Source organism: Pipistrellus kuhlii, unplaced genomic scaffold, assembly GCF_014108245.1.
Source record: "Pipistrellus kuhlii isolate mPipKuh1 unplaced genomic scaffold, mPipKuh1.p scaffold_m20_p_9, whole genome shotgun sequence".
Taxonomy (NCBI): Eukaryota; Metazoa; Chordata; class Mammalia; order Chiroptera; family Vespertilionidae; genus Pipistrellus; species Pipistrellus kuhlii.
Window position 1 is genome coordinate 32,393,360 of NW_023425595.1, and position 11,119 is coordinate 32,404,478.

Here is an 11,119-nt window from a genome sequence, read left to right on the forward strand (position 1 = left end):
CCTCTCCCTTTTCCTTCCTCTCTGAAGTAGAAAAAAAATCCGTTTTTAACAAAAAGGTACAAAAAATCAGATTCCCTGAGGAGGAGAGTGTTACTCTATATCAGTGTTTCCCAAAGTGTGGTACGCATACCCCCAAGAGGTACGGGAAGAGTTTGGTGGGGGTACGCATTGCACCGGAGTTTGGGGATATGCATTGCACCGTGCTTAGCTGCGCCTAATTCTACGTTCTCATGAGTACGAGGGGTACTCAGCGTTACGAAAATTATAGAAGGGGTACGGGTACACATATGTCAAAAGTTTGGAAAATACTGCTATTATCATGAATGTTGAATGCGTGGATCCTGGAATGAGGAAATTAACAACTAAAGAGCTGAAATCACATAAAATTGGCTAACTTGACAGACTAAGGACTTGGAATGCAGTGAGGTCTGGAAAGGAAGTAGACGTAGACATTGTTAACCTCAGGGTACTTTCTGCATAAGCACATTCAGAGCTCTTGCAGTCATCCTGCCCTGAGGACAGAGACCACTGGGGAATCGAGGGTTCTGGAGCTGTGGCCAGCCCTGAGAGAGGTCAGTCCAGACACAGCAGTGTGTGCTCCCAGCAGCAAACGAGGCTCAGGCAAGATGCCCTCAGAAGGGAAGGGTGACAGAGGCACTGGGGGACTTGGTGGGTCTGTGGGTAGGGGAAGGGCATGTCTTTAGAAAGATCCCCCTGGCTCCTGTGGAAAGATGACTTGAAGGGGAAGAAATTGGAGGAGAGAACTGACCCCAAACAGAGCCAGGGGAAGGGAATTCTGCAAAGGTTTTGGAGGGATGCTTGCCGAGGCTTGTTGATCAACTGCATGAGGGAATGGTGAGGGAGAGGAATGGGTCTTCATTATCAACTCTTAGTGCTTCAGCGACTAAGCCCAAGGAAACGGATCTGTAAAGGGAGGGGGTGGGTGGGGTGACAGGCAGTCATGGACAGACAGGGGCTGTCACTTTTTCCAGGCGCCGCCCGTGCCCCTCAGTGCCTGTCGGGCAGGCTCCTCTAACACGGGAGACTTTCTGTTGTCCTCTGGTCAGTCCAAGGGTCTCTGCATTTGTTTTCTGAGGAGTCAGGTGGCGATCTGGGGCATGAGAGAGCTGAGGGGCCAGAGTCACAGTGGGGTGGAGGGAGGAAAGGCTTTCAGGAAATAGGGAAGGAAGAAGTCTGAGGGAGCAAATCTGTTTGAAAGCCACCACTCTTGCCCTGGCTGGTGTGGCTCAGTGGTTGGGCATCATCCCATGCACCAAGAGGGGGTTGAATGATTCTGGTCAGGGCACATGCCCGGGTTGTGGGATGGATCCCCAGTAGGGATTGTGCAGGAGGCAGCAGATTGATGTTTCTCTCTCTCCCCAACCCTTCCTCTTTCTAACGATCAATAAAAACTTTTTTTTTAAACATATATTTTATTGATTTTTTGTTTTTTTACAGAGAGGAAGGGAGAGGGATAGAGTTAGAAACATTGATGAGAGAGAAACATCCACCAGCAGCCTCCTGCACACCCTCTACCGGAGATGTTCCTGCAATCAAGGCACATGCCTCTGACCTGCATCAAACCTGGGACCCTACAGCCACAGGCCAATGCTCCATCCACTGAGCCAAACCAGTCAGAACAAAATGTTTTTTTTTTTCCCAGCAGAAGGTCCTATATATTTTTTTAATTTAATAAGTCTTTATTGTTCAGTTTATTACAATTGTTCCTTTTTTCCTTCCATAGCTCCCTTCCACCAGGTTCCTAACCCACCCCCTGCCCTTACCTCCCCCCTACTGTCCTCATCCATAGGTATACGCTTTTTGTCCAGTCTCTTCCCGCACCCCCCACTGCCCTTTTCCCCCAAGAACTGTCAGTCCACTCCCTTTCTATGCTACTGATTCTATTATATTCACCAGTTAATACTGTTCATTAATTTTTTTTATTCCCTTGGTTTTTAGATTCACTTGTTGATAGATATGTATTTGTTGTTCATAATTTTTATCTTTACCTTTTCTTCTTCTTCTTCTTCTCCTCCTCCTCCTCCTCCTTCTTCTTCTTCTTCTTCTTCTTCTTCTTCTTCTTCTTCTTCTTCTTAAAGAATACCTTTCAGCATTTCATATAATTCTGGTTTGGCAGTGATGAACTCCTTTAGCTTTTTCTTATATGTGAAGCACTTTATTTGACCTTCAATTCTGAATGATATCTTTGCTGGGTAGAGTAATCTTGGTTGTAGTTTCTTGCTATTCGTCACTTTGAATATTTCTTGCCATTCCTATCTGGCCTGCATAGTTTCTGTTGAGAAATCAGCTGACAATAGTATGGGTGCTCCCTTGTAGGTAATTAACTGTTTGAAAGCCACCACTCTTGCCCTGGCTGGTGTGGCTCAGTTGGTTGGGCATCATCCCATGATCCCATGCACCAAGAGGGGGTTGAATGATTCTGGTTAGGGCACATGTCCACTTGCTGCTTTTAATATTCTCTCTTTGTCTTTTGCTCTTGGCATTTTTTTTTAAATATATTTTATTGATTTTGTACAGAGAGGAAGGGAGAGAGATAGAGAGCTAGAATCATCGATGAGAGAGAGAGTCATCGACCGGCTGCCTCTTGCACACCCCATAGTGGGGATGTGCCCGCAACCAAGGTACATGCCCTTGACCGGAATCGAACCCGGGACCCCTCAGTCCCCAAGCCGACGCTCTATCCATTGAGCCAAACCGGTCTCAGCGTGCTCTTGGCATTTTAATTATGACATGTCTTGTTGTGGTTTCTTTGGTTCCTTTTGTTTGGAGTTCTGTGTGCTTCCTGGACTTGTAAGTCTATTTCTTTCACCAGATGGGGGAAGTTTTCTGTCACTATTTCTTCAAATATGTTTTCAGTATCTTGCTCTCTCTCTTCTTCTGGCATCCCCATAATTCTGATGTTGGTACGCTGAAGTTGTCCCAGAGCTTCTTACACTATCTTCAACTTTTTGGATTCCTTTTTCTTTTTGCTTTTCTGGTTGAGTCTTTTTGCTTCTTTGTATTCCAAATCTTTGATTTGGTTCTTTCAATCCTCTAGTCTGTTTTTTATATCTCTTTATAATATATATTTTATTTTTAAAATATATTTTATTGATTTTTCACAGAGAGAAAGGGAGAGGGATAGAGAACTAGAAACATCGATGAGAGAGAAACATCCCCTACCAGGGATGTGCCCGCAACCAAATTATATGCCCTTGATCGGAATTGAACCTGGGACCTTTCAGTCCGCAGACTGATGCTCTATTCACTGAGAAAACCAGTTTCAGCTATAATATTTTTTATTTCAATCAGTGTATGCTTAATTTCTAGTTGATCCTTTTTCATATCCTTGAGGGTCTCATTAAATTTATCGGCCTCGCTGAAACTGGTTTGGCTCAGTGGATAGAGCATTGGCCTGCAGACTCAGGGGTTCCAGATTTGATTCCAGTCAAGGGCATGTACCTTGGTTGCGGGCACATCTCTAGTGGGGAGTGTGCAGGAGGTAGCTGATCAATGTTTCTCTCTCATCAATGTTTCTAACTCTCTATCCCTCTCCCTTCCTCTCTGTAAAATATCAATAAAATATATATTTTAAAAAATTTTATTGGCCTTTTCTAGGAAATTCTTGAAAAACCTTATAACCGAGGTTTTAAACTCTATATCCAGTCGTTTACTTTCCTCCATTTCCTTCATTTGTGATGTTTCTTTGTCTCTGCATTTTGCCTGCTTCCCTGAGTTGATGGAGTGGCTTTGTGTGCTAGGTGTCATAGCAGGGCCTAGCAGGGCTCAGCGTCCCATTACCTGAGGTGGACACTCTTGATGTGCCCCTTTGTGGGCTGTGTGTGCAGTCTTGTAGTTAAGCGTAGATTATTGTTAGTGTCACTGTGGGGAGTTGACCCAGGCCAATTGACTGTGAGGATCAGCTATGTCTCTGCTGGGAGAGCTTCTGTGCTCAGCTTGGATAGGGCGGAGTCTCAGGGTGGAGCAGACAGCCCTGGTTTCCCGTCAGCTATGCCCTGTGAGGCCCGTGTCTCAGTGTCCCAAGGCAATGGCTGCACGCACCTCTGAGAGAAGGCTGAGCTTGAGTTTTGCCTGCTGCCAGATAGCTCAGTTTCTCCCTGAATGAGTCTGGGTACCCAAAAGTCTCACCCAGCTGAGACCGGTTTGGCTCAGTGGATAGAGCGTCGGCCTGGGGACTGAAAGGTCCCAGGTTCGATTCTGGTCAAGGGCATGTACCTTGGTTGCGGACACATCCCCAGTAGGGGCGGTGCAAGAAGCAGCTGATCGATGACTCTCTCTCATCGATGTTTCTAACTCTCTATCTCTCTCTCTTCCTCTCTATAAAAAAATCAATAAAATATATATTAAAAAAAAAAAAAAAAAAAGTCTCACCCAGAACTGGATTTCAGTGCAGTTGGGAGGTTTTGTTTCCCTCCCAAATGAGACAGCTAGCCGCACCCTTGTTGTCTGCCCTGTCTGAGTGCCACACGTAAGCCAGCTGTGTACTCAGCAGCCTGCCCTTTCCACACATGCAGGTCTCTGCACCTCTGTCCTCCACAGCAACTCTGGGTCTCAGTGTCCTTTTCTCTTTCCTTCCAGTTGTAGAATTTCCACTCAGCCAGCTTTATGGTAGTTCTGGACGATGTCCGCTCTGTCTTCCAGTTGCAGTTTTGAAATTGTTGTGAGAGGCCGCAGTGTAGGTGTATACTTATGCCACCATCTTTGTTTTCTCTAAAACCTTTCTTTTTTTAAATATAAAAAAACACCATTCCCATTTCTGTATCATTAAACCAAACACAGTCCTGTTTACATCCCTTGAGTCTCAGGCTGATGTGGAGAACTCAGCAGAACTGGGCCACTGCCTTCGCCAGGCAAACGGGGTTCCTAAGCTGCCATGGGAACCCAGGTGATCCAGGGTCTAATGGCAGGGCACTTGCTGAACACAGCATAAGGTGCTGTGGGTTCCTGGTTCTTTTTAGGAAGTATGGACACAACCATTTAAGTACTTATTTATTTATTTTTTATTTTTTTCACAGCTTTAATATATATATATATATATATATATATATATATATATATATATATATATTATTGATTTTACACAGAGAGGAATTGAGAGGGATAGAGAGTTAGAAATGTCAATGAGAGAGAAACATCGACCAGCTGCCTCTTACACACACACACACCCCCCCCCCACTGGGGATGTGCCCACAACCAAGGTACATGCCATTGACCGGAATCGAACCCAGGACCTTTCAGTCCACAGGCTGACGCTCTATCCACTGAGCCAAACCGGTTTCGGCCATTTAAGTACTTTTTTAAAGGTAAAATCCAGAGAGAACATGTGGGTGCAAGCATTATTCTCCAAGTTGGGTACTGTCCCTGAGTCTCCTTACTAACCCCAGATCCCCTTCTGAACCCTCCAAGAATGAGGCGAGGGAGCCCCCTTTGCCAGCCTCATCTATCTCAGTCTCAGGCAGCCCCAGGACCCAGCACTGAAGGAACAGGCTCTGGCCCCAGCCTTCACTGTGGAGATGGGGAGACTGAGGAGGGGGTGAAGGGAGCACCTGGCAGGGGCTCTCTCCCCTCAGGCCTCGCTCTCCCTCACCACAGCTTCCTCTGCAGGGACAGAAAGTCATGGCCTGGAAACGGATGTCTCCTCTGCTGCTGCTGGCCTGGCTGTCAGCCTCCGTGTGCAGCGCCAGAGACAGGACAGACCTGCTCAACGTCTGCATGGATGCCAAACACCACAAGACAAAGCCAGGCCCTGAGGACAAGCTGCATGGCCAGGTGTGGCTGCAGTGTGGCTGCGGTTGGGGAGGGCACTGGTTGTGACAGGGAAGAGGACCTTAGGGTGGTGCGGGAAGAGGGGAGGGGCCCGACAGCCCAGGTTCTGATCATTGCTGAGAAGGTAAAGGTCGGGAGCGGTTTAGCTGATTCTGGGGCGGCCTCCTCAGAACAGGAGACCATGTCAGCAATCACATGCAATGATCACTTACTGAGGACCTACCTACCAGGTGTCATGTGCTTTCTGTCCATGACCTCATTTTTCCGGAGGTCCTCTGAGGGAGGCAGGTGACATTTTCCCCATGACACAAGTGAGGAAACTGAGGCCCAGAGGAGCCTGCGGACACACACAGGACCTGGACATGACTAGCCCTCGTGGTGGGGTAGGACTGGGGCGGACACCTCCAGGGGTTTGGGGGAGGGTGGTTTTCCTACTTTGACCACGTGCCTGTTCCACGGAGTGCCAGGGGCAAAGGAGAAGCCTCTTCTGACTGCGACGCGAGGCAGAGGTGCAGTACTCTCACACATTATATCAAAAATTATGCCACTTGGTTGTAACCCTTTTAGCTTCCATACTTCCTTTTTAGGAAAAATATTGTTTTACCTCTCTTGTCTATCCTGGAGTGAAGTTCAAAGCTACTAGAATCTATTAATTAAAAAATGTCATCATAATTACCTAAAATGCAAAAGAGAAGCAAAAAGGAAGCAATTTATAAAAAACTAACCAAACAGCCGAGACCGGTTTGGCTCAGTGGATAGAGTGTCGGCCTGCGGACTGAAGGGTTCCAGGTTCGATTCCGGTCAGGGGCATGTACCTTGGTTGCGGGCACATCCCCAGTAGGGGGTGTGCAGGAGGCAGCTGATTGATGATTCTCTCTCATCGATGTTTCTGACTCTCTCTCTCTCTTTTCCTCTCTGTAAAAAATCAATAAAATATGTTAAAAACAAACAAACAAACAAATTATATTTCATATGTCAATTCTCTGCTATGGCTACATTAGAAGTGCTTGTGAAACAGCACATGCATGGGGCAGCTTCAAATGAAGATTTATACCAGTGTACTCTATTAGCAACTTAAATGCTGTCTGATACCCTAGCAGTGTTGCCATTGAGGAGACAATTTTTTCTACAAGTGATAAAGTTCAGTAATACAAAGCATATAGTACAACCTTCCGTTTAATGGTTTGTGTTGTCCTGGAAAACCAGGTAAACTAAGATGTTTTCATGTGGAAGATGTAATACAGTTTAGATGAGGAAGTTATAAATATGTTTCTCACTTATTTTGTTAAGCAAATGTTTCTGTGTGTCAGATACCGTCCTATCCTCGGAGGTGACACAGGTCTTAATACTTGCCAAGAATATGGTTATTCAACAATAGATTACTGTATTGCTTACTTTCTCCCCTCCCCCCTTTAAAAAATTTATTGATGTTAGAGAGAGAAAGAAGAGACACCGGAAGTGAAAAAGCAACATCTGTTTTTTTCACTTATATATGCATTCATTAGTTGATTCTTATATGTGCCCTGACTGGGTTCAAACCCACAACCTTGGCATATCAGGGTGATGCTCTAACTAATTTAGTTACCTGATCAGGGTTCTTTCCTTCTTTACTGAAATTGTCACCTAGCAATGAGGCTTTTCAAACCACCTTATTTTAAATTCCAACTATCACCCATTCTTCACATACTCATTCCCTGCTGTGAACGTCCCTATATAATTGATCATAACCTTCCATATCACATTTTTTCCCTTTTAGTGTCTTACTGTGTGGCTCCCCTGATCAGAATGTAAGATCCATGAACACATATTTCTGTCTGTTTTCTTGTCCGCTATCCTCAGTCTACAACAGTGGCTGGCACAGAGTAGCTACTCAGTAATACAAATTTAATGGATAAATTTAAGAACTTTTTATAAAGTGTTAAGGCCTGTATAAATGATAGTTTTTTGTCCTCCCAAGATTGGGTTTCTCCCAGGATCCCACAACTCCCTAATCACACTGTTGCACTGGAGTGTCCCTCAAGATGGGAGTTCCTGAAGGCCAAGGACAGAGAGGTCCTCACAGTGAGCGTTTCTAGAACAATCTACCTGGGGCTGGAGAGCAAAGACCAAATGGGGAGAGGCTGGAGGTGGCAGGGGGTTCTGAGTGCTGTGTCCTCTCCGCCCAGTGCACTCCATGGAGGAAGAATGCCTGCTGCTCTGCCAGCACCAGCCAGGAGCTGCACAAGGACACCTCCCTCCTGTACAACTTCAACTGGGACCACTGTGGCAAGATGGAGCCCGCCTGCAAGCGCCACTTCATCCAGGACACCTGTCTCTATGAATGCTCCCCCAACCTGGGGCCCTGGATCCAGGAGGTACTGGGTCTCCCTCACCACTCCCCACCCCAGTCAAAGCTGTGGCTGCCAACAGGCCTGGCTGAGGAACCTTTTCATTTTTACCTCCGCTCAGGTGAATCAGAGCTGGCGCAGAGAGCGTTTCCTGAACGTGCCCCTGTGCAAACAGGACTGCGAGAGCTGGTGGGAAGCCTGCCGTACCTCCTACACTTGCAAGAGTGACTGGCACAAGGGCTGGAACTGGACCTCAGGTGAGGGCTGGTGGGGGGTGGGTGGGTGGGGAGATGGCGGTGGGGTTTGGGCAAAGGGGGTTTGAGGATCTGGCACTGCCTGAATCTCTCTCAGGTAAGCAGGGCTGATGTCTGTGTCTGTCCTCTTTCCCCCTGCAGGATCTAACAAGTGTCCAGCTGGGGCCGTCTGCCGCACATTCGAGTCCTACTTCCCCACTCCTGCAGCCCTGTGTGAGGGCCTCTGGAGTCACTCCTACCAGGTCAGCCAGTACAGCCGAGGGAGTGGCCGCTGCATCCAGATGTGGTTTGAGCCGGCCCAGGGCAACCCCAATGAAGAGGTGGCGAGGTTCTATGCCTTGGCCATGACTTCTAGGGCCATGCTCCATGGGATTGGGCCTCTCCTGCTCAGCCTGGCTCTGATGCTGCAACTCTGGCTCCTTGACTGAGTCCCCTCTGTCTGTCCCCAGCTTCTGGGCCCAGGCTCAGTTTTGGCTCACACCTCAGCACAGGTCCACAAATGAAGCCCTAAGCTTGCCTCCATGCATTACCCATCCCTCTGTCAATCAGTTCCTTATGTGGGGCTTGGGTTTCCTCTGGTAGCCAGTTCTAATAAATAGACATATTTGTGTCTGATAAATTATTTTTGTTGTGACTTTGTGGATGCATAGTGGAGAGATTCCATAGTTTTTGGATTCTTTCATACACACACATACTAGAGGCCTGGTGTACAAAATTTGTGCACTGGGGTGGGGGTGGGGGTCTTTCAGACCGGCTGGTGCACCTGTGCCCTCTAGCAGTCTGGGAGTCCTCAGGGCATGACTGACTGCTGTGGAGGCTGTGGGAGAGGCTGCCACTGCATTCCCCAGCCTTCCACCAGGCTCAGGGCTTCTGGCTGAACAGCACTTACCCTGTAGGAGCACACTGACCACCAGGGGGCTGCTCCTGCATTGAGAGTCTGCCCCCTGGTGGACAGTGTGCATCATAGTGACCAGTTGTTCTGCATTCGTTTGATTTGTATATTTGTCTTTTAATATATAGAGAGAGACTTCAGAGAGGAAGGGAGAGGTAGAGAAAGAAATATTAATAGAATCATTAATTGGTTGCCTCCTGCACACCCCATACTGGGGACTGAGCTGGCAACCCGGGATGTGCCCTTAACTGGAATTGAACCTGGGACCTTTCTGTCCACAGGCCAATGCTCTATCCACTGAGCCAAACCAGCTAGGGCGGTGTTTGGATTCCTTCAGATTAGAGAAATAAAAACTGGGTTCCAACATAAGCTCAGCTACTCACTCTGTGAAAGGAAACAGTTGCTTGACTGCTCTCAATCTTTTTCCTCATTAAAATGGGGAAAATATATATAATCCTTCCTTCCCTCAGGGCTGTGAAATATAAAGGAGCTGCTGCCTAGGAAGAATGTGAGCCCAGTGTCTGCACATTAATAGTTCTCAGGGTTCCCGTTGCTCTTGTAGCCCCAAGTAAGAGTCAGGTCCAGGACTTCATTATTTATATTTGTCTATAACTATCCCCTTTCACTCAGGCCTTGTCTGTCTCTGTGCTCAGGTCTGCAATGAGAAAGCTAGGGATTGGGGGTCCAGAGGTGAAAAAAAATTCACAGTTGATGTGGACTGAAGAGAGTTGGGGCTTGGGACCCTCACAGTGGAAAGAGAGTGTAGGAGGAAGGCAATCTGGGCGGTTCCTGGGGAGTAAACAGTCAGGCTATGTGCTGGAAGTATGAGTGGAAGAGGAATGGGAACTCTTACCTTTGTCCCCGTCTGGCAATGGTAAAAATGCCTACCCTGGGTGGTGGTTCTGTCTTTGCACCGTCCCCAGAAACTGGGCCTTGGTTGATTTCTGGGGCTCTCACTTCCCCCTTCCTCCTGGGTCTCCATACTCAGACTGCAGTTATCCCCAGAGAGGCACCAATGCCTGTCTGACAACACCAGGCAGGTGGGTGATCAAAATAGAACTAGAATGAGGCCTGAATGCTCCTAGTCCAGGTCTCTCCCTGCCGCCCCTGGCTGCCCCCTCCTGGCAGACTCACCTGCCCTCATACTGAGAGGTGACTGACTGAGGAGAGAAGTCCGGCACAGGTTGGCGGGAAAAGTTACTGGGTTCCTGTAGGGGCCTGGCGACACTGTTGGATTCGTGGGAGGGTCTCTCAGTTACTCCATTTTATCAAGTTGGGAACGTCCCACAGAGCCCCCCTTCACGTCTGCTAGGCTTTGCTCTAGCAGCTCCGTGGTCGGCAAACTGCGGCTCTTTGGCCCCTTGAGAGTGTGGCTCTTCCACAAAAATACCACGGCCTGGGCGAGTCTATTTTGAAGAAGTGGCGTTGTTAGAAGTTTAAGTTTAAAAAAAAAAAAATTGGCTCTCCAAATACACGTCAGTCGTTGTACCCTAGCTGGATTAAGTCCGCGCGTCTTTGAAACTGAGTAAGGAGTTGGTCGGGACGGACGCAGACGCTGGTTCAGCAAAATGAACGTTGTCTCCCGGGTTAAAGGGGCAGCGGTGACCGCCGTCCAGGCGTAGGCAGCAGGGGGAGCGGGCAGCAGGCCTGCGCCTTTAAGGAGCCAGGCAGGGGGCGGAGGGGCGGGGCAGGAAGCGGCTCCCGGCGGCGCCACCGGCTAGGTCTTTTTTTGGGATGGGAAGGGCGGCCCCGCTCCGGCCCCGCCCCTCCGCCGACCTCCAGGTGCCTCGTCCCTCCCGAGGCGGGAGGGGGTGTCGGATCAGACCGGCTCTAGTGTGGGGAGCTCCCCATTCGGGGTC

General features: G+C 48.3%; 1 protein-coding gene and 1 long non-coding RNA gene across 4 annotated transcripts in view; one reads left to right on the forward strand and one right to left on the reverse strand.

Annotated features, from left to right (window-relative positions):
* The window catches only part of LOC123651886, an 82,597-nt gene extending 71,824 nt beyond the window's left edge, over nt 1–10,773 (reverse strand). Inside the window, exon 1 of the long non-coding RNA XR_006740867.1 lies at nt 10,114–10,773. This is a non-coding gene — a long non-coding RNA (uncharacterized LOC123651886). The remainder of the gene's footprint in view (nt 1–10,113) is intronic.
* LOC118713445 (folate receptor beta) lies at nt 465–8,984 on the forward strand. 3 transcript variants are annotated; one of them, XM_036428006.2, is made up of 5 exons: nt 465–621; nt 5,626–5,790; nt 7,953–8,141; nt 8,236–8,371; nt 8,510–8,984. In XM_036428006.2, exons 2-5 carry the CDS (start codon nt 5,638–5,640, stop codon nt 8,794–8,796), a joined length of 765 nt encoding a protein of 254 aa, XP_036283899.1. In that variant the 5' UTR covers nt 465–621; nt 5,626–5,637; the 3' UTR covers nt 8,797–8,984. The 3 variants fall into 3 exon arrangements, with proteins under 3 accessions (XP_036283899.1, XP_036283900.1, XP_045433741.1); XM_036428007.2 differs by having other exon boundaries at nt 492–621; nt 5,614–5,790; XM_045577785.1 differs by having other exon boundaries at nt 549–572.
* Nucleotides 10,774–11,119: the final 346 nt, after the last annotated feature.